This window comes from Triturus cristatus, chromosome 10 (genome assembly GCF_964204655.1).
Source record: "Triturus cristatus chromosome 10, aTriCri1.1, whole genome shotgun sequence".
Lineage (NCBI taxonomy): Eukaryota > Metazoa > Chordata > Amphibia > Caudata > Salamandridae > Triturus > Triturus cristatus.
Genome location: NC_140593.1, coordinates 640926360 through 640949818, shown reverse-complemented (window position 1 = coordinate 640949818; position 23459 = coordinate 640926360). Strand labels below are relative to the sequence as shown.

The 23459-nt window shown below is 46.0% G+C and overlaps 1 protein-coding gene across 1 annotated transcript in view; it reads left to right on the top strand.

The window, feature by feature from the left end:
• The window catches only part of RGS11 (regulator of G protein signaling 11), a 1592422-nt gene that overhangs the window by 785657 nt on the left and 783306 nt on the right, over positions 1-23459 (top strand). Inside the window, exon 9 of the mRNA XM_085632193.1 lies at positions 2650-2718. Coding sequence (XP_085488319.1) covers positions 2650-2718 — 69 coding nt within the window. The remainder of the gene's footprint in view (positions 1-2649; positions 2719-23459) is intronic.

Here is a 23459-nt window from a genome sequence, read left to right as displayed (position 1 = left end):
CTGGGCAGATGCCTGATCTGAGGAAGGCGTTGCTGGTGCGTCCTTGTTCAGGTGCGATGACGGTGTCGGCCCTGTGGAAAATGTGTGGTGGGCAGGGGTCTGTTGGAGCTCCTGAGTGAGTTTTCTACATGGTGATGAGTTCGATGGTAGCGGGATCCCAGACCGAGATGGTTAGCTCATCGGCAGCGGTAGGAGGGGGGGTGGTGTTCATGGTTTGTTTGCTGAATGTGTCTTACGGGCCTTGATCTTCAGATGGAAGTAGGAGTTGAGTTTGTTGCAGAGTTCCTGGGAAGGTGTGAAGTCCGTGGCTTCGCAGGTGGGTTTTGCAAACTACTGTATGACATTGAACAGTTCCTTGGCGTTGGTCACTTTAGTCTCGACTTTGTCTCTTATGAAGGTCCCTTTGGTGTCTCTTGTGGTTGTTACGTGCTTCCATGGTTTTCAAGTTTCGCCAGGTTTTCTCTAGGCGTGTGCAGGAGTGTCTGGCTTCTTGAAGTTCTGTGGTGAACCAGGCGGCTTTCAGAGGGCGTTGTTTGGTGGAGGGGCATAGGGGTGCGAGCTTGTTGGCGCAGCAGGAGACCCAGCGGTGAAATTCCCTGACTGTGGCATTGGTGTTGGTCGTGGAGCTGGGGGTGTTTTGACGTAGGGTGTTGTTGAGGTCCTCCTCTGTGACCTTGCTCCAGTTCCGTTGTGGCGGGCGTAAGACGGGTTTGGGTGCGGTGGTGGTGTTGAAGGTAAAATGGACGCATTTGTGGTCTGTCCAGGGGGGCTGGGTGGTGTGGTTGAAGCGGATGTTTGTTCCTCCCGCGAAGATGGGGTCGAGGGTGTGCCCCGCTCCGTGGGTGGGCGTGTTGACAAGCTGCTTCAGTCCTAGGTTGGCGAGGTTGTCAAGGAGAGTGGTGGAGTCTGGGTTGTTGCTGTTGTCGAGGTGGATATTCAGTTCCCGGAGTAGAATGTAGTCCATAGAGGTGATGGCATGGGGGACGGCGAGCTCGGCGATGGTAGATGCGGATGGGTGCGAGGTCCTGGCGGTCTGTAAATGAGGGTGCTGCATAGCGTGGTCCTGGGGTTTGTCTGGATCTGGAAATGGAGGTGTTCTGTGTTGGAGTGGGGGTCACTCAAGCTAGATGTGGAGAGTCGGAGGGGGGTCTTGTGTGCGAGGCCTAGTCCTCCTCCTGGGCGGTGCGGATGGTCTTTTCTCTGGATCTTGTATCTGTCGGGGATGGCAGTGGTGGTGTCGAGGCTGGAGGTTGCGTTTCTCCAGGTTTCCGTGAAAAAGGTGACATCGGGTGAGAGGGTGTTGATATGGTCCCAGATCTCTACGGCGTGTCAGTGCAAGGAGCACACGTTGAGAAGGATGCAAGTCAGGGTTTGGGTGAGGCACTCATCAAGCGTGCATTCGGCGGTCGTGGGAGCTTCATCAATGGTGGAGGATCTTCAGCAGGGTCAGCACGAGAACTGCCCATGGGTGGTGTTTGGCGAGGCTCTTGCGCAGTCGGCGTGTTTTCCTATGTTGAGTGCGTTGAGGGTGGTTGAGTCATAGTGGTGGCATCTCGGAGAACCAGGGTTCCTGGCGCTGGTCACGGTCGGGTCGTGGACGGGCATAGACGGGATTGCCTGAGCACCCGATGAGCGCGACTGTGCAGCGGCCGCCATAATGTAGGGGAGGGACGTGCACTGGGAGGCGGGAGCGGGGTGGTAGGGGGAGGGGTAAGAGGTCAGCGGCAGCGGGAAAAACTGAGGGGCTGAGAGGGAAAAACAATGGACCAGATGGACCAAGAGAAACCAATAAATAATATACAGCAGCAGCACAGATAAACTACAGCGGCAAAAATACACTACAATTACACCAGAAAGCAAAATACAGTCACCACTCGCAAGAGGAAAACCAAACTCAGGGTAGTCTTGAACACTGCAATGGAGGTGGGCTGGCTTCCAAGCAACGCAGAGCACAGCGGAGCTGCCGAGGAGAGTGCGATCCTTGGACCGAGGTCTGAGGACTCACCACCAGAGTGGCCTTTAAATTCCTACCCAGTGCAGGCCAATGGCCAACACACGTACTAGGGAGATAGTGCAGGTGTTGGCCATTAAAAGGTTATTTGTGATTCTTAGGTGCAGTATCACTTTATTTTTAAGTGATGTAATATTATACTCTATGACCTATAAACCTATCATCAACAATGTATTTTAATTCAGTTTTGTATATTTAAAGTGATGTGCTTTTGGTTTAAATTTTTTGCTAATTACCTTTATCTCAAATGTATTGTTGATTTTGTACTTTAATGCATACCTGTGGTTTGCAAATAAAGGCAAGATCATAAACAAAATGTACCACACACCACAATATGAACTGACTCATGAAGCTCACTAAACTGGTATTAATATTCAGTTCAATGGTGCTCATTTCACTGACCGAGCAATGGTGACTGTGTCTGCCTCTTTGGTAATGTTGTACGCAGATCTGTGCAGTAGGCCCTCAACCCACTGGCATATATAACAGTTATGATCAGAATCCCAACTCCTGCATCACAGAGATAGTTTCTGGTTATCTTTCTATTGTGGTTTACTGAGAGCTTTTGAAGACTGGGAATATTGTGGTATGTGGGTACCCATGTAATGACAACTAATGAATTGCTCCTTCTTTTGTAGCCTGGATCACTGAATGCCCTTGATAGAGGTCCTGTGCGAGGGAACTGCTGCAGTGGTGGAGTCCATCGGGTAAGTCTCTTTCTTTATACCTTCTTAACCTTCTTTAATAAATGCAGAACATTTTGCGGACGCAGGATGTTTGTTGCACAGTTTTGTTGAGGAAAATCAATTGTCTTGGTATAAGACAAACTCTAAACAATGCCTCAAGACTTGAACTTGCTAGTCTCTGGTTCCCCAAATGAATTTTAACTCATTATTGTCTTTCCAAAAGTCATACACTTGTATTGACAACTGGAAAATAAAGGGGGCAGAATTAAACAGTTTTGTGTTGTTTAGCATATTTTCCTTTGCCTGGGAAGGGAGAAGTTTATAATAACAAGTCTCTGGGTCTACATGGTTATTGCCAGAACCATATGCAAACTTCTGTGTGAATATTCTGAAGCTACCCAAATTGGCGAAAGGCAATGTTCTCATTTTGTATAATTAAATGCTGCACGTGGAGTACTCGCTTTGTGTAAGTAATGGTAAGCATTGTGGTAAAAACAAAACATTTAATCATAATTAGCTGTTCTACTATACATATCGTCACTTTCAAATACAGTAAACTGTATAAGTTCATCAAGCATAGACTTCACTATGTTAATATTCCTATCATCAGAGATGTTGCTAGGAGTATTAACGCCATTCAAGGATATTTTAAATGCATACAGTATCTGTAAAGTTTCTGTTGGTCCACAAAAATCTCATTGTACCTTATGCCAAAAATTCAATCAGGTACTGGAACTGCCAAAATGTTCACCAGGGAAAGGTCTCTTCACACTTGGTGTGATGAAAAATGAGGCCTCATTACCTCAGTTACCACTTCAACAGCAGATTGTTCTGGGAGATAGTGTCCATTCAAAAGCAGAAAGAATACTGTCACAAAACCAATCCAATGGAAAAAGAAGAGCAAAGAAATGGAAATTCAAATGTAAATCCAAGGCGGAACCAAATATGTCTTTTTGAGCCTAATTATAAATGAATGAGATCCACGTGGTAGTGGGTCTGACGAATCCTAGTAAAAGTTGACAATGTCAACAAGATAGCCAGAGGCAGTTTGTGCAAAAACTGGGACCTTACATGGTGATGTAAAGCAGGGAGCTAACTCCAATGGTGGATCAAAATAAATAACTTTGTTGTTAGCATGTGGTATTATAATCTGTATATTTGCATACAATGATTGTCTGTTGTTGGTAGATGTAACTGAAAGTATCAAGGCTTCAGAGTCATATATCCCCAGCTGGGGAGCAGAAACCTCAGTGTGAGTTAAAGCTTGTAACAGGATTTCCTGTATGATATGGAGAAGAGGCAGGTAACTACCCAGGAGCTTTCTTGCCCTACTGTGTAGGACTGGTCACAGGGTCTGGTTTGACCAGGTCGATCAACGCAAACCTTTTATGTTTACAACCAGCAAGGGGCAGTAAAAGTACAGTTATGGGACCTTCAACTGTGAGGACATGCACTTGTGCTCTGTATGATGGGCCAATTTATTTTTGTCCACAAGCTTCTCTCAAACCAGATACTCAATCTTTGGAATCCAGTCAGGAGCTACTGGTTGTCCCTTCACTTTGCTAGTGGCAGTATGTTTCTATAGCTCATTGCTTTGCTCATCCCTAAAGTCTTTTTTTTAAAGATTTATTTATAGTTTTAACATACAGCACTACAATGTATACCAATGCAATGTACAGTGAATCACAATAGTACCACAATAATCTCTTCAGTCTGGTGTCACAACTACAACATAGGCGATAAACAATCTTTTTAGTTTCACAGTACTGCCAGGGGGACATACTAGACACAGTGGACTACATCATTATACAAGGATCAAGAGGAGTTTGCCAGTTGTGAATATCCAAGGACAAATAAAGGCGTATGAGGTGTATTCTGTAAAAATTGCTCAAGAGAACGAAACTTCCCAGCGGCAAACAAATCTCCCCACACGTAAATGTGGGCTCGTTGGCACAACCCTAAGAAACCCCTTTCTTGCAACAGTGATAGACTAGGGTGATAAGCCAAAGGGAGTCGAGGGGAATACAGAAAGGGCAAGGCCAACATAGCTGCTATCCGGTGCCATGCATCAACCGTACCTGTAATAGTAGTGGATGGTGTCGTGCGTGTGCGCACCTGTCCATATATCAAGCCATTCAGTGGTATAGGGTCTGCTAACCAGTCTTCTACAGCTATTTGTGGCATGTATCGAGGGGGGTGTATCCAGTAATAGGCGTAGTGAGCCTGCGCGCTTAGAAAATAAAGGTCAAGATCAGGTACATCAAACCCCCCATGCTCATAAGGTCATGTTAAAGTCGACCATTTAAGCCTCGGTTGCTTCCATCCCCAAAATAATCTGATCAGCTCGGAACGTAATGTCTGAAAAAAGTACTGTCCAGGGTGGTACGTGATATTAAGAAACAAATAAAGAAATTGCGCCAGTATAACCATCTTTATGAGGGACACCCTCCCTGCCATCAACAGCGGCATGGAGATCCACTGTGTAATGTTGGCACTGAGTCGTGTAATAGCCGTACCATAATTTGCCCTTATAGTTTCTTCCTTATCCCTGGTGACCTGTATTCCAAGGTAACGCAAGTCAGCGTCACACCAGTCTAGTGGGAAATCCAGTGGAAATCTAGACACCGCTGGTGTGAGTGAAAAAACGTGTGACTTCCCCCAATTAATATGAATACCTGACAGCCTGCCGAATTTAATAAATTCTCGCAGTATGGGGTTCATGTTCTGCATGGGGTCTCTAATATATAGCGTCATATCATCTGCATACAATGAAATTAATATTTGCCGCTGGCAGCAGCGAAATGCCTTGTCTTTATGGACTTGACGCACCCTGGACGCTAACGGCTCTACCGCTATGGCGAACAACAATGGGGATAATGGACACCCCTGACGAGTGCCTCTCGAGATTGTTATCGGCTGAGATAAGTGCCCGTTAATCAGAATCCTGGCGGTGGGGTGATGATACAATAACTTAATCCAGGATATATATAAAAAGGGGAAACCCATTCTTTGTAAGACCACAAACAGATAATCCCACTCCACCGAATCAAAAGCCTTGGTAGCGTCTAAAAAAACAGCGGCAAGCGGGAACTCAGGAGCTACCGTCTGGACGAGAGAAAACAAGGTGCGCAAGTTATGAGATGTGTTTCTGCCTGGTACGAACCCCGACTGGTTGGGAAGTATCAACTTGTCCATTAGGAGAGTTAATCGGTTAGCCAGGGTATTTGCCAAGATTTTTGTGTCGCAATTTAGTAGTGACGATAAGAGTCACAGGACTCAGGGGGGTTACCGGGCTTCAGTAGGGATGTAACTATTGCCTCCCTCATCGAGGGGGAGAGTACGCCTACCTCTAGAGATTCTTCAAATACCTCCTTTAACACTGGTGCCATGATGTCAATGTAACTTTTATAAAATTCTACCGGTAGGCCATCGGATCCTGGAGCCTTACCGTTCTGTAATTGCATAATGGCATCTCTAATTTCATCTACCTCCAAGGGGTGCATTAGGAATTCCCTTTGTGTATCACTAAGCCATCCAAGCGCTATATCACCCATAAAGTCATCTAAGTCTGGGGGTTCTCACCTCTGGGATGTGTATAGTGTACCGTAGTGTGCGATAAACTTATCTAAAATGGTCAAAGTGTCACGTTGCGGTAGATCCCCAGGTCCTTGTATTTCTAAAATGTGCGCATTGAAACATGGGCTTCGCGTCACTGCCGCAAGCGCACGACCCGGTCTTCCCCGTATTTGCGAGCTACCCAATACCTGCCTCTGAATTTGGATTCTCTGAGGGCCGTGTCCTTGTAGTCATATAATTTCTCCCGGAACTCCGTCTGCACCCGCCCCATGTCCCCTTCCCCCATGCGTCCCTCCAGCTCCCGTAATTCTCGCTCAAGTTTGTACAGTGTGTTCCGTAAGTCCTTTAGCACCCCAAAACTCTTTGATATACAAAATCCCCTTATCATCACCTTAAAGGCCTCCCATATCACCTCAACACTATCTACCGTTCCCTTGTTTCTAATAAAGAAGTCTTTGATCTTCTCTCCCAGTTCTGCCTGAAAAACCGCATTCCAAAAAGGCTGTGGGCTGGAGCCTCCAGCTCGGTCTGGGCCTATCGTAACCCGGGGGTGTGAGTGACACCCTCACCGGGCAGTGATCTGAGAACGTCCTAGCCAAATGCGACACCTTGCACAGGTTTGGACCCAATCCCTTTGAAAGTAGGCAGTAATCTATCCGTGACCATGTTCCCCTGTGGGCTGTGAAGTTCGTGCCTTCCTGCCGTTGTGGATGCGCGTATCTCCAACTATCTATCAGTCCACCCTCTGCAATGATACCGCACAGCGCCTCCTGAGCGTTGGTGTAATGATGGGTAGCCGCGTGTGATCTGTCCTGATCGGGGTTCAGGGCAACATTGAAATCCCCACCCCAAATAACATGTGTGGAACCAATGTTCAATATTTTTCCCCAAATATTATGGAAGAATTCAGGGCTGTCGGTATTAGGTCCATAACAATTTGCAATTGTAACTGAGTCCCTGCCGAGCCTTCCCCATGTGATGACATAGCGCCCCTGTGGATCCACTACTACCCCCGCCATTTCAAAAGGTGTTTGTTTTTTAAACAAAATTGCTGTGCCCTGGGCGTACGATGAGTAGGATGAAAAAAGACGACAGCTGGCCCATTTGCTGGCAAAGGTATTGAAGGCCTTGGGATTAATATGGGTTTCTTGCAGCAAAGCTATCTGAATTTGCTGTCTGTCCAGATAGGCCAAAACCTGCCGCCGCTTCCTTGGGTCACCAAGTCCCCTGACATTCCACGATATTACTCTCAGTGTGGTGTTATCCTCGTGCCCGTGTAGTATCATCTGATCGAAAGGAACATTTAAACACGTACAATTGCAGTCCCATACATGAAGAGATATGTGTGCCACCAATAAAGCATACGATTGTTCCACTGTGACTGATACCCTCTCCCACCCTACGTCCCCCTCCCACTGAAACATCCCAAACATGCCAGTTACATCAATCCCTCCCCCCTCCCTAACACCCATTTGCCTCTTCAACACAACACTTAAGTCCATAGTTCCCCATTGAAAACCTGGGAAACAATTTCGAAGAAACAAAAACATTGATAAGAACCATGAGGGGGATCTCCCGGCTGGGGAATACATCCAGGTGACCCACTGATACCCCGTATTAATCCAGGCACAGCACACCAAGTTACTGGTCCCTGGATAAAACCCGGGGGTGTCCGGTTACAGAGTATCTATATGCTCCCTGCGGAATATGCAATATCTTTCAAGCTTTTGCCCACCTGCGTACTATGTCTGATTTCAACAGTGCAATGGGGCATCTACCAATCATGACCGTGATATGCAGGTATGGAACCTGCCTTACCCACAACTGTTGATGATGATCAGCGATGTTCAGTCCATGTCCGGCGTATAAGAACGGGGGGAACCATCAGGTGTCCCCGCAGATCTTCTAGGTTTTTTAAGTTGCTTCAGAAAGTCTTCGACCTGTTTAGGTTTCATGAAAAAGGTTTGCGTTCCCTGATGTGTGATTCGTAAACGAGCTGGGTACAGCAGGGCATAATCGATCTGGGCTTGTCTCAGTTTCTGTTTCACTGCCATAAACTTGCGACGTTCTTCTTGTACAAGCAAGGTGAAATCGGGATACATAGTAAATGATAGTCCATCATAGGTCAGCTGCTTTTTCTCTCTGGCCACCCTCAACGCAGTATCCCTGTCCCTATAATTTAACAATCGAGCAATGATGGGTCGGGGCGTGCTACCAGGGGGCGGTCTCGGCCCGAGGGATCGATGAGCTCTCTCCACTATGAAGTGGGGAGACAGCAAGTCAGCCCCCACCACCGCCACCAGTACCTTCTCAATATATTCTTCCATCTTGCCTGTATTTGTACTTTCCGGTATCCCCAAAACGTGTATGTTATTCCTCCGACTTCGCGCTTCTATGTCCTCATTCTTAGCCGCGATGACTTTGAGCACCTTATCCAGCTGTGCCGTTGACTTTTGCACCTGGGCTGTGGTATCCTCAACATCAGAAATGTGTTGCTCTACATCCTTTAGGCGATTTTCATGACCCTCCATCTTGCGAGCGATCACATCCATTCGTGTACTCAACGTGTCTATTCTGTCCGCCATGGTTGCTAATCCTTGTCGCACTTCCTGTAGGACGGATTGAAGGTCCCCCCGATGTCGTCTGACGGCCCTGCTGCGGATCGTCCACCGCGGTGTCCGCGTCTGACGCTTGCTGTTTCGCGTTCTTCTTACCATCGAACGTCAGTCGTGATTGGCGGGCATCTGTTTTCCCCATCTTGGCTCTATCCGCAGTGACGTCTACCTGCACTAATACGGGCCCTCCACCTCAATGAAGAAATATACCTGCCGTGTCTAGCGCCGCAGTCCTCTCTGCACTTCCCCAGCTCGCAGTTATATGTACCTGAGTTTCGCAGGATCAACCCAGTACCCACATCAGGAGCGCCAGCCCATCTGACGCAGATCAAATGCAGGCAACCGCAGAAGGGGAGGACCACCAGCGGGAAACCAGCATCGCCATACACATTGCTCTCTAGTATATTTGTCTATGCTCAGTCCGGGGAGGGGGGGATGCCACAACCAGCCGCCCTACTGTGCTTATATTACAATGCACTCTGTCCTCCTATTCATGTAATTTCTCTGCAATGCTCTCCTAAGATCAGCTGTAGATGTCTGGGTGCACTATATTTCTCTTGGTATGATGCTCATATGGGCCACTAGCAACAGCATTCAGAATTATGGCTCTTCAGAAGCGCCACAGCGCTATGCTCAGCATGTATCTCTCCACCTCCCTTCAGTCGTCCTCCCCCCTCCGAGGGCAGAGCTCTCCCCCGCCGCGCCGAGCACCTGTCTAGAATGGGGGGCAACGCATGTGCGCACACAGGGAGACAGCACACACCCGGGCTCTGCGTCGGCTCCCGTGCGCAAGCTGTTCTGTTTTATGGCTATCGCTGCCTCCTCCCGCAGCTCCTCCCGTCTCTCCGCACAGCCCCACAATCACTTGCCGCTTGAGCTGCAGGGACGCCTCCGCCAGCATCGATGGGCAGCCGGTCAAGCTACAGTGCAGGACAACGTCTGCAGGCAGTTTTTCCTTCCGCTGGCATCCGTGGGACCATCAACCTCAGCGAGACCACGACCCTCGCGTGAGACCCGGCACCGCTCCGCAGCTCCAGGGGTCGCAGCCGCCACTCCGGACCGCAGCGCTTCTTCGCGATCCTCCACACCAGCGGAGTCCTTCGGCCCGGAGCACTGCACCGCTTCGGTCCTGGGCAATTAGTAGGTAGGAATTCTACAGTTTTTTCATTTTTATTCACATCGGGAGGCAGATAAATTACGGATTAGCGAACCGGACTGTGGGAGCCTCACAGAGTGGCGGCCATTCCACACGTGCACCACCTAGCGCCCCCCTGCTCATCCCTAAAGTCTTTCTGTTCCTGTAGGACAGCCAAACATTCAGATATCAAACTGCTTTTCTGTCACCACTGTGCTAGGATTGTTGAGATCTTGAACCCACATCTTGAACCCAAACAGAACCTCATAGGGAGTCCGACTAACCAAGAATCTTCTTAGCAGATTGTTTAAGGTTCTCTCTACCCCATCAATGTGGTGGACCCAGCTCCGAGCCATACCTAATAATCTAGCTGTTAACGACTACTTTAAGTCACAATTTTTCCTTTCCACTATTGCATTTCCCTCAGGATGATAGGGGAAGGAGTATTGCACAATCACACCCAAAATTCCCATGGTATCCCAGTAAACCTTAGAGGCAATTGCTGGGACCTGTTATGAATGGAATGTGGCTACTGTATATGAGCAGATGAAGACTTGCAAATCTTTTATAACAGTTTGAACGTCAACAGGAATCCACTGCTAACAGAATATATTTAAAAGAACCATCACTGTGGAGTGGTCCTCAATGGTCCAGGTAGATGCAGGTGTATGGCTTTTTTTAAACTAAGAGAGGAGGTTATGGATGCCATGTTGTGGTAGAAACTTTTATTTGTTGACAAAGGTCGCATTTAAGGACATCATCTTTTGTTTGTTTATGTAGGCCTGGCCACCAGTATTGTTGCTGTAGCAGTGAAACTACCTGCCACACCTGTGAGTGCAGACGCTAACCCCTCGTATGATTAATTCTGGACTGCAGCCCAAATTTGGTTTACTCAATGCCCCACTCCAGAAAGATGAGCAAACAGAATGTTTTGCGCACTTAGTAGGTAGTAGTAATTTGCTGGAAAAGATTTTGGTAAGGGGGTGCCACAGCGCAAAGCTGTGACAGCCAAAATTAAGTCTCCATCTATCCTTGTGTTGGAACGAGTTACTACAGCTATGACAGTAATTTGCAATACAGCCTTTGCAGCTTCATCAGCCAATGAATTCCAGGCAAAATGTATGTCCCGTGGTCCCCACAATTATGTGGATTCCTACTAATTTGTGGCTCAGTTTGGGGATAAAATGAGCCCATGGCTGGCTTGCTTTAAGATGTGCCACTTTTCCCCAAAACAATTTATGCTTGCTGGTATAACCTGTTGAGTCGCTAAATAAATTCTGGCTCCAATAGTGCAAGTACTCATTGTATGACTGGACACGATAATACAAATAATACAAATAGCACACTATAAGTGTGGTTAATTCTGGATCTGTAAATCCCATTTCCAGAAGTAGAGCTTTCAGTTCAGCCAGTTGTGCTGTACAATATCCTAAGGAGTGTGTGTTTTTAAAGGTTGGAAAAACTTCATCTCTAATTTTATTCCTTACCGCCATGCAGGCGGCCAAGTATTCATGTTTTGTCCAATGGCAGGCTAGGCAGAACCAGCAGTATAAACTATAAAGTCGCACTGATCTACAGGCATTATTTCATTGGGCAGAGGGTATTATTATAATTCATACTGTATGTAAGCTTGTATATGTAGTTGAGAGGCAAATATGTAGTCTACATCTGTTGCGATTACTGATTTGGCCCATTGTATCCATCTGGGATGTAAGGCATTCACATTTGGGACACAGCCTTTGTGACAGCCTCGAACGATGGAATGAGAGTCACGACAATTACGCATTTCCCCTGAGCCAATGATCTTTCTGTCACTGCAGTGGCTTGTACCGCTGTCAGAATTATTTCTGTTGGTTCAAACTGCATTTCCTCGTGAAATATAAATGCTATTTATATGCAATTGGTAGAGTGTCACCTTCATTGAATGTGACATATGTATATCTAGTGGTCCACGCAATTATATAGATTCCCTAATATCAGCCAAGAGAATGTCATAACCAAATATTAAGTTCTCCCAGAAGAGAATGTTAATAGTACAAGGTATTTCACCCTCCATTTGGAGTTGTAATTCATACAACCTACTGGGAGCACTATGTCTCTGGTCCAGTGTTTCCACCTAAACAAACACACTAGTTGCTGTTACCGCCAGACACTCTTGAAGATTCTGGTGAACTATTTAGCAACTGCTGCGCTGTCTAGGAGGGTCAGAGCCCACTCCCCGTTGAGAATCTGAGTCCTCAATATGTGTGGCATGTTTAAGTGAGATCTCAACCACTTTCTTCTTTTTGAATTGAGGATTTTATTGGGAAAAACTTTCTTCCTAGTTTATTTTTTTTTTGTATAATCCAGAATGGAATTTCCTTTCATCTGGTGGGAACATTTCCCCTCATGGAATTAATAGTCACTGGACTAATTGCCGGCATTGCTAAATGCTGTTGTGCAGCTTGAGCATGACTTGCTCGTTTTATTGCCATTTTCATATAAGATATTGTGTCATACATCTGTATAACCTAACTAGACCTTTGTATAGTATATTCAGCTCTAGTGCTGTAAGGTTTGTTATGTCGTGGTAAGGTATGTAAACGACTAAGAATGGCCATGCTGTCCTCTCATTGCTGAAGAGACCAAGCCTAACATTGTCTCTTGTATGTGGCAGGGCACCTTGGAACCAATTTGTGTGTTCCTGGAATGTTAATGGTATTTCTAGCACTTCATGAGCTGTGTAGTTGTTGGTAACTGCTGCTATGATGTAATTGTGTAATGTCTTGATTGTGCATTTGCTGCTGGAAATATTACTCATGAACAGAATGCATCTGTTCTCTAAGCTTTGTGTGCCTCTCCCACAAAGGTCACAGCCCCACCCGTAAGGGCAAGCCCATGTTGTTGCTATATTTGTGCTATATTTGTGCAACTACATTTCTGCAGTTTAGAGATATATTCACTGGTGCTGCATTAGCCATTCTAAATTATAGAATTTAGAGAAGGTACGTATAGTGGGGTTGTTCAAGCTTGAACAACCTACAGTCAAAAATAGGGGTTCCCTATTTAGCCTAGGATGGTGTTTTTGGTGAGTAAGGTCTTTGGGCACACTTAAGAAAACTTCTCTGGAGACCGTTGGATGTCATACAGTTCCAACTATTTCAGTAAGACTGTGCATTTGTAATAATATAAGCATCCAAACTGTGTGACTGAGTCCACGCATACCATCAGAATATGTTGACTTATGTCCAGGCTAGGTCACAGTGCGCCCCATGAACCACTAAACCTTACAAGGTATCGAATGGTGTCTTCAATCTCAGAACATGACAACCTTGATTCCTCAAAGAACTCGTGGAAACATATCCTATCCTTTTGTTAGTAACTGAGGTGTGCCCAAAGGGAGACACAAAAAGTACACAAATTGGCAACTCAAATACTTATTGAAGCAATTTTTCTTTTGAGTAAAATACATACGCTGCAATGATTAAGAGAATGGAGCAAAACAATGTGACCAGTATTACAAGAATTGTAAACAGAATAAACAATTTATGATTATATTATATGAAAACATATAATTCTACTCCTACCTAGAGCTGCTTATCCTATAATGTATAGGGTGTGTGGGTCTGCCAGAATACCTTATAGTGGTCTAACTCCCTTTTTTCTGTGGGTGGGTGGGTGGGTGTCATCTGGTAGCCTGTCTCATGTACAACAGGCCACCTTCCTTCTTAAGATAGTAACAGGATTCAGATGGACTAAAATTCAGGCATTGGGTGACCTTGATAACCCATCGAAAAGCTCCACTGCCTAAACAATGACTTGGTCCAGTATATATAATGAGCTGGATCCTTTCATTCTGTGTCTAGGCCCTGGTCTGTCTGTTATTGCTGATTCTACCCCCCAGAGCTTCTCCAAACAGATAACAACAAATAACAACATTTTGCACAGTGTACCCAGTCCTTCTACAGGATGTTTTATAATATACTTGGAGGCTCGGGGAAATGGAGCACACTCCAATCTGGTCTCAAATTATCCAAATGGAAGAACAAATATTACAGATAGCGCTTAAGGAGGAGGTAGAGCCACCCAATCTTTCTCAATGGGAAAAACAACAACAGTCTTTTCCTTGAAATTTACATTAGGCTCCAAGCACTCCAAAATCAAGTCCAAGTTCGTTTTGTGCGTTAATTTTCAGTGTCTTTTATTCAGACATTTTAATCCATATTCATTATGGCAGTTCCTCTGTACAAAATCCATTGTCAAACATAACAGCTTCATGCCAACCCGTGTTTCGTCCGTTTTGTATAACAGGACTTCATCAGAGCTTAATATGTCACTATCCTTACATAATCTGTCTAGAGTCTATAATCCATGAGAAACTTTTTTGAAATCACAGTGGGTGCAGAAAGAGACAAGAGAGGTGCAAAAAGAGGTAAGAGAGGTGCAGAAAGAGGCAAGAGAAGTGCTGAAAGAAGCAACAAAGGTACACAAAGAACCAAGAGAAGTGATGAAAGAGACAGGAGAGTTACAGAAAAAAACAAGAGTGGTGCAGAAAAAAGCAAGAGCAGTGCAGAAAGAGACAAGTGAGTGCAGGAAGAGGCAAATGAGGTACACAAATAGGCATGAAGGGTACATAAAGAGGCAGGAGAAGTGCTGAAAGAAGCAGCGAAGGTGCAGAAAGAACTAAGAGAAGTGATGAAAGAGACAAGAGAGTTGCAGAAAGAAGCAAGAGAAGTGCTGAAAGAAGCAACAGAGGTGCAGAAAGTGGCTAGAGAGGTGTAGAAATAGGCAAGAGGGTTGCAGAAAGAAGCAATAGAGGTGCAGAAAGAAGCAAGAGAAGTGCAGAAAGAACCAATAGAGGAGCAGAAAGAGGCACGAGAAGTGCAGAAAGAAGCATAAGAGGTGCAGAAAGAAGTGAGTGAGGTACAGAAAGAAGCAAGAGAATTGCAGAAAAAACCAACAGAGGTACAGAAAGAACCAAGAGAATAGATAAAAGACACAAGAGAGTTGCAGAAAGAAATGAGAGAGGTACATAAAAAAGCATGAGAAGTGCAGAGAGAGAGACACATGAGGTACAGAAAGAAGCAAGAGAACTGCAGAAAGAAGCATAAGAGGTGCAGAAAGAAGTGAGTGAGGTGCAGAAAGAAGCAAGAGAAGTGCAGAAAGAACCAACCGAGGTACAGAAAGAACCAATAGAATAGATAAAAGACACAAGAGAGTTGCAGAAAGAAACAAGAGAGGTGCAGAAAAAAGCAAGAGAAGTTCTTAAAGAGGCAAGTGAGGAGCAGATAGAGGCAAGTGAGGTGCAAAAACAAGCAAGAGGGGTACAGAAAGAGGCAAGAGAACTGCAGAAAGAAGCAACAAAGGTGCAGAAGGAGGCAAGTGAACTGCGGAAAGAGGCAAGAGTTTTTCAGAAACAGGCAAGAGAGGTGCAGAAAGAGGCAAGATAGGTGCAGAAACTGGCAAGAGAGGTGCAGAAAGAGGGGTGCCAAAAGAGGCAAGAGGGTTCCAAAAAGAGGCAAGAGGGGTGCAGAAAGAGACAAGAGAGGTGTAGAAACATTGAAGAGAGGTGCAGAAAGAGGCAAGAGAAGTGTTGAAAGAAGCAAAAAAGGTGCACAAAGAACCAAGACAAGTGATGAAAGAGACAAGAGAGTTATAGAAAAAACAAGAGAGGTGCAGAAACAAGCAAGAGCAGTGCAGAAAGAGACAAGTGAGTGCAGAAAGAGGCAAATGAGGTACAGAAATAGGCAAGAAGGGTATATAAAGAGGCAGGAAAAATGCTGATAGAAGCAGCGAAGGTGCAGAAAGAACTAAGAGAAGTGATGAAAGACACAAGAGAGTTGCAGAAAGAAACAAGAGAGGTGCAGAAAAAAGCAAGAGAAGTGCTTAAAGAGGCAAGTGAGGAGCAGATAGAGGCAAGTGAGGTGGAGAAACAAGCAAGAGGGGTACAGAAAGAGGCAAGAGAACTGCAGAAAGAAGCAACAAAGGTGCAGAAGGAGGCAAGTGAACTGCAGAAAGAGGCAAGAGTTTTTCATAAACAGGCAAGAGAGGTGCAAAAAGAGGCAAGATAGGTGCAGAAACTGGCAAGAGAGGTGCAGAAAGAGGGGTGCCAAAAGAGGCAAGAGGGTTCCAAAAAGAGGCAAGAGGGGTGCAGAAAGAGACAAGAGAGGTGTAGAAACATTGAAGAGAGGTGCAGAAAGAGGCAAGAGAAGTGTTGAAAGAAGCAAAAAAGGTGCACAAAGAACCAAGACAAGTGATGAAAGAGACAAGAGAGTTATAGAAAAAACAAGAGAGGTGCAGAAACAAGCAAGAGCAGTGCAGAAAGAGACAAGTGAGTGCAGAAAGAGGCAAATGAGGTACAGAAATAGGCAAGAAGGGTATATAAAGAGGCAGGAGAAATGCTGATAGAAGCAGCGAAGGTGCAGAAAGAACTAAGAGAAGTGATGAAAGAGACAAGAGAGTTGCAGAAAGAAGCAAGAGAAGTGCTGAAAGAAGCAACAGAGGTGCAGAAAGTGGCTAGAGAGGTGTAGAAATAGGCAAGAGGGGTGCAGAAAGAAGCAATAGAGGTGCAGAAAGAAGCAAGAGAAGTGCAGAAGGAACCAACAGAGGTGCAGAAAGAGGCACAAGAAGTGCAGAAAGAGGCAAGGTAGGTGTAGAAACAGGCAAGAGAGGTGTAGAAAGAGGGAAGAGGGGTGTAGAAAGAGGCAAGAGGGGTGCAGAAAGAGACATGAGAGGTACAGAAACAGGGAAGAGAGGTGCAGAAAGATGCAAGAGAAGTACGGAAAGAAGCAACAAAGGTGCACAAAGAAGCAAGAGAAGTGATGAAAGAGACAAGAGAGTTGCAGAAAAAATGAGAGGTGTAGAAAAAAGCATGAGAACTGCAGAAAGAGACAAGTGAGATGCAGAAAGAGGCAAGTGAGGTACATAAATAGGGAAGAGAAATGCTGAAAGAAGCTACAGTAGTACAGAAAGAGGCAAGACAACTGCAGAAAGAAGCAAGAGAAGTGCAGAAAGAAGCAACAGAGATGCAGAAAGAAGCGAGTGAGGTGCAGAAAGAAGGAAGAGAAGTGAAGAAAGAACCAACATAGGTACAGAAGGAGGCAAAAGGGGTACAGAAAGAGGCAAGAAAAGTGCAGAAAGAAGCAACAGTGGTGCAGAAAGAGGCAAGAGAGGTGCAGAGGGTAGTGCAGAAAGAAGAAATAGACGTATAGAAAGAGGCAAGGTTAGTGCAGAAAGAGGCAAGGGAGATGCAGAAAAAGGAAAGAGAGGTGTAGAAAGAGGCAAGTGAGGGGCAGAAATAGGCAAGAGAGGTATAGAAAGAGGCAAGATGGATACATAAAGAAGCAACAGAAGTGCAGAAAGAACCAACAGAGGTTCAGAAAGAGGTAAGAGAAGTGCAGGACAAGGCAAGATAGGTTCAGAAATAGGCAAGATAGATGCACAAAGAAGAAAGAGGGGTGCAGAAAGAGGTAACAGTGGGGCATAACGAAGCAAGAGGGGCAGAAAGAGGCAGGATAGGTGCAGGAAGAGGCAAGAGAGGTGCAGAAATAAGGACGAAAGGTGCATAAAGAGTCAAGAGAATTGTTGAAAGAAGCATCAAAGGTGCACAAACAATCAGGAGAAGTGATGAAAGACACAAAAGAGTTGCAGAAAAAACAAGAAAGGTGCAGAAAAAAAAGCAAGAGAGAGAAGTGCAGAAAAAAGCAAGAGAAGTGTAGAAAGAGGCAAGTGAGGTACAGAAAGAGGCAAGTAATGTAAAGAAACAGGCAAGAGGGGTACAGAAAGTGGCAACAGAGGTGCAATAATAGGCAAAAGAAATGCTGAAAGAACCAACAAACTTGCAGAAAGAACCAAGAGAAGTGATGAAAGAGACAACAGATTTGCAGAAAGAAACAAGAGAGGTGCAGAAAAAAGCAAGAGAAGTGCAAAAAAAGGCACGTGAGGTGCAGTAAGAGGCAAGTGAGGTGCTGAAAGAAGCAACAAAGGTGCAGAAAGAACTAAGAGGAGTGATGAAAGAGACAATAGAGTTGCAGAAAGAAACAAGAGAAGTGCAGAAAGAACCAACATATGTGCAGAAAGAGGCAAGAGTTGTGCAGAAAAAGACAAGAGAAGTGCTGAAAGAAGCACCAGTGGTGCAAGAAGAGGCAAGAGAGGTGTAGAAAGAGGCAAGACAATTGCAGAAAGAATCAAGAGAAGTTCAAAAAGAAGCAACAGAGGTGCAGAATAAAGCGAGTGAGGTGATGAAAGAGAAAACAGAGTTGCAGAAAGAAGCAAGCAAAGTGCAGAAAAAAGCAAGAGAAGTGCAAAAATAGGCACGTGAGGTACAGTAAGAGGCAAGTGAGGTGCAGAAACAAGCAAGAGAGGTACAGAAATAGGCAATAGAGTAGAGGAGAGTAGGATCTGCTTCACATGTTTACCCCCACTTTTTGCGGGTGTTTCACTGTTTTTCAACTTTAGTCTGGCTGGGACCCTGCTATTCAGGGCCCCAGCCTAGCTGCTTCCTCTCTAAAATGATTCCATGCACTTTAGGTACAGTTCAGATTGGATCTGAGGTGCCCTTATAAGTCCCTAGTATATGGTATACTATGTACCCAGGGCATAGGTACCCCAGAGGCCTACCAGGGGCTGAAGCATGTATTATGACACCACTGGAAAGCCACCCAAAATGACACCACAGGTCTGCTACTGCAGACTGGGTAAGGTGGTGCTTGAACCCCTTACTGAGATATAGGGTCACTATATCTCACCATATACTGCACATACAAACCTATCAGTCACCCCTATGGCAGGTCTTATCAATCCTGAAGGCAGGGTGCTTGGTTATATGTGAGGGGGTGCCCAGGCATGAGATGAGCCCCTCAACAGCCTTTGGAATCTCTTCTCCAGGCTTGTCAGTAGTGCAGCCTGACCATATACTCTTAAGTGCATTATAATCAAACGGTAAATGCTAACTTTGGACTGGCTGCAGGGAAACATGTTGTGTTTGGGGTCAAACACCTTGGAATCATACACCCACACCAGTAACTAGTGTGGGAGTATGATCCCACCCTTCTAGAGGGAGAGACATGACAGCACTGGTATACCCGGTAGAAACTTAATAGAGCCCTGGCATCACAACATGGATGCTGCAGCCACAAACACAAGTCTGGCCTCCTACTGCTGACCGAAACTCCGTCAGGGGAGGCCTGGCCAATAGGTTTCCTGTCACAGGGAGGTGTAACCACCTCCCAGACAGGATTATGTGTTTTGGGGCTGGGTGGGAGCACTCTCTGAGCGCTTTGAAGTCCTGCCCTGGGGGCACATTTGGTGTCCCTGTGCATAGTCCAGCTCAGACCGGTTCAGTGGCTTCCAGCCCCTGCTCTGGTGCCAAACTGTGCAAAGGAAATGGGTGTAGCCACCCCTTTTTCCAAACCCTCCCGTAAGTCCCACAGACCTTGCTGGTCTGCACCAAAGCATCTTTCTCGTTTCTGCGTGGGTTGCTGTTGCCAAGGCTTGTTGTGTCCAATCCGGGCACCGATCCTGCAGCACTCGACATCCTTTGTTGGTCAGCTCGAATCCAGCTCCTGGTTGTCCTCGACACAGCCTTGACCTCGTGGCTGAAGAGTCAAGCTTCACCTCTTTTACCTGAAATCATCCGACATCGGTGGGCATCTGCCCATCGCCTTCCTGGTCACTGGCAAGTGACCCAGACTCTGTCCCCTCTGCTTTCAGGATCTTCTCATCTTCAATCCAAGCTTGGATCTCTACGGACTCTTCGCATCTTCACGGCAGCAGCACTTCTTCGCCAGCTCCCATTGAAATCGACGACGCGACCCGACACCAAAAGACACCTATGCATCCGGCTTCCCTGGGTGAGGTAACACGAGTGCTCCGCTGCTCCCGTGGGTGCTAGCCCTAGAACTTCCTAAGTCCAAAAGGTTTTGGTCCTGACTCATTTCTAAGTGTCCCTAATCTTTAAAAATCTAACCGCGACTTTCCCCTTAGAAGCTAACGGGAGCTCGCGGCTGTGTTCACACACTGCAAACGGCCCCGTGGGTCCCCTATGTCACTACCTTGGGTGGTTCCTTGGGGTCCTAGTGATTCTATAGGCTCTAGGCCTTGTGTCGAGTTAAGTTGTGGTTCTTATACCACTATTTTAGTATATGGTTTGGCTCGCCCCTAGGGCCTGACGTGTATTTGTGCTATTTTACTGTGATTATTGAAGTGTAACTTATGTGTTTTGACCTCTAGCCTAATAAAGAGACTAGGAGGGTGTGTTTAGTAATAAATACATATATTTTATATACATACCTGGTGTGGATATCTTTCATTTAGTGACTCAAGAAATTATAGACTGGTAAAACAAGCCGCTTTACATTCCTTCAAGACTTAGCCTGAAGGCTGCTCTCCATAGCTACCACTAGGATAGCTTTCAATAAAGGTTGTCTTTAACCTATAACCAATAAGGGGTTGTTTGGACTGATACAAGGTGCCCACTATAATTAGTGGACAGCATATATCAGGCCAACTTCTCACAGAAAGAAGCAAGAGGATTGCAGAAAGAGGTAAGATAGGTGCAGAAAGAGTGGAATAGGGGTCCAAAAAAAGCAAGAGAGATGCAGAAAGAGGGAAGAGAGGTATAGAAAGAGGCAAGACAAGTGCAGAAAGAAGCAAGAGAAGTGCTAAAAGAAGCCACAGAGGTGCAGAAAGAAGCGAGTAAGGTGCAGAAAAAATCAGAAGTGATATGAGACAAAAGAGTTGCAGAAAAAAACAAGAGAGGTGCAGAAAGAAACAAGTGAGGTGCAGAAAGAAGCAAGAGAAGTGCAGAAAGAACCAACAGAGTTTTCTGAAAGAGGGAAGAGGGATACAGAAAGAGGCAGGAAAAGTGCAGAAAGAAGCAACAGAGGTGCAGAAAGAGGCAAGAGAGGTGGAGAAAGTGGCAAGAGAGTACGGAAAGAAGCAATAGAGGTACAGAAAGAGGCAAGGTAAGTGCGGAAAGAGGCAAGAGAGATGCATAAAAAGGGAAAGGAGGCACCGAATGAGGAAAGTGAGGGGCAGAAATAGGCAAAAGAAGTGTAGAAAGAGGCAAGAGGGGTGCAAAAAGAAGCAAGTGAGGTGCAGAAAGAAGCAATAGAAGTGTCAAAAGAATCAACAGAGGCTCAGAAAGAGGCAAGAAAAGTGCTGAAAGAAGGACCAGAAATGTAGAAAGAGGGAAGAGGCAAGAAAAGTGCAGAAAGAAGCAACAGAAATGCAGGAAGACGCAAGAGAAGTGCAGATATAAGCAATAAGGGTGTAGAAAGCAGTAATATAAGTACAGAAAGAGGCAAGAGAGATGCAGAAAAAGGCAAGAGAGGTGCAGAACTAGGCAAGAGAGTTGTAGAAAGAGGCAAGAGGGGTGCAGAAAGAAGCAAGAGAGGTGCATAAAGAATCAAGAGAAGTGAAGAAAGAACCAACAGAGGAGCAGAAAGAGGCAAGAGTGGTGCAGAAAGTGGCAAGAGGTATGCAGAATGAGGCAAGAGAGGTGCCAAAAGAGGTAAGAGAGGTGCAGAAACAGGGAAGAGAGGTGTCGTGCCTTCCAAATCCGAGTCCTCAGGGCTGTGTCGATGCTCCATGGGGGCCCACCTCTGAATCGACCCAAGTCTGGCGCATGTAGAATACACAGACTCTTGGGGCAATTGAGCGTGGGAAGAAAAGGATGGGGACTGCGGGGAGGGAGACCTGTGTAGAGAAATAAAGAAAGAATATAAATACCAAACAGCTGTGTCTTTCTTCTTACTTCCAATTCCCTTTTCCCCTACACTTAACCCCTCTACGTCTCCTTTCCTACCTGTAAAGAAAAGAAAGGTAGCTCAGAACACATTCACAGAGAAAACAAAGTGGCACTGAAGGAGGCAAGCCAGGAGTAATCCGGACCGGTAACCAGGGGTTCCTACGCTTCTTCCTCCGAAATGCTTACGTGTTGGTTCCTGAGGAAATGTAGAAAAGAGGAAAACAAAACTACTGCACAATAAAGCGCTCCACAATAGAACATATATCGGAGCACCCTTGCTGTGAGTATATTGCCACACCTGGTGCTTTGTACATAAGGAAGCTCTGAGTTCAAAGCCACAGAACACAACAGTTGCGTGTTTACCAATCACACAATCCCTCTCTTCTTACTGAACAAAAGGTGATAATGAAGGAACGATAGCCCCTTTTTCCCTAAAGTAAATCCACAAATATGGAGGTGTGTTTTTTCCTCAGTTCGAAAGTCACTTCACACACCCACACTCACTGATATGAGACGTCACTTTGGAATGTACTGCTTTTCCAAAGTACGGAAGGCACTGCACACTTCACGCTCACCAACAAATGCGTATATGTGACTGCGTGTCTCTTCCCAAAGTACGAAAGGCACTGCACACTTCACGCTCACCAACAAATGTGTATATGTGACTGCGTGTCTCTTCCCAAAGTACGAAAGGCACTGCACACTTCCACGCTCACCGACTCAATGTGAACCTTTGAATGCGCGTCTTTTCCAAAAAATGAACGGCACAGCGCACACACACGCTCACTGGTTATATGCGTATATCCGGATGTGTGTCAAATCGCGGGCACTATACCCTCACTGCATAAATGACCACGATTTGGCCTTTTTTCCAACAGGGAGAATGTAGCACAAGCGCCTCTACGGGCGACCACTCTCCTCTGCATGTAACGGCTTTGGGAACGCGTTACTGCCAACAGAGGAGATCGCGGGACTTGAGTTGTCCGTCACCGGACCAGAGCAAGGAGCTGGCGGTTCCAAGAGTCTGCACTCCAGAACCCTCTTACCGCTACCGAAGAGAAGCAGGCGTTCCTATCTGCACGGGAACAGACCACGGGGAGGAATAATCGGCAACACCGCCCGGGGCTCAGCCGCTTTGAATCCTGTTTCTAGCTCCGCCCCTGCGTTACGCACGCCACGCCCCACTAAGCATGCTGGGGAACGTAGTTCCTGGCTGGAAATACGCTATTACAGCTAGCGTTACAACCGGCCAGTGAATCGTGACAAGAGGTACAGTAAGAGGCAAGACAAGTGCTGAAAGAAGCAAAAAGGGTGTACGAAGAACCAAGAGAAGTGATGAATGGGACTAGAGAGTTGGTTAAAAACAAGTGAGGTGCAGATAAAAGCAAGAGAAGTGCAGAAAGAGGCAAGTGAGGTGCATAAAGAGGCAAGTGAGGTACATAAATAGGCAAGAGGGGTACAGAAAGAGGCAACAGAGGTGCTGAAAAAGGCAAAAGAGGTGCAGAAATAGGCAGGAGAGGTGCAGGAAGAGGCAAGACAAGTGCAGAAAGAAGCAAGTGATGTGCAGAAAGAGGCAAGAGAGGTGTAGAGAGAGGTAAGACAAGTGCACAAAGTGTAGGAGAGTTGGAAATCTTTCACATGTTTACCCCCACTTTTTGCTGGTGTTTCACTGTTTTTCTACTTTAGTCTGACTGGGACCCTGCTAATC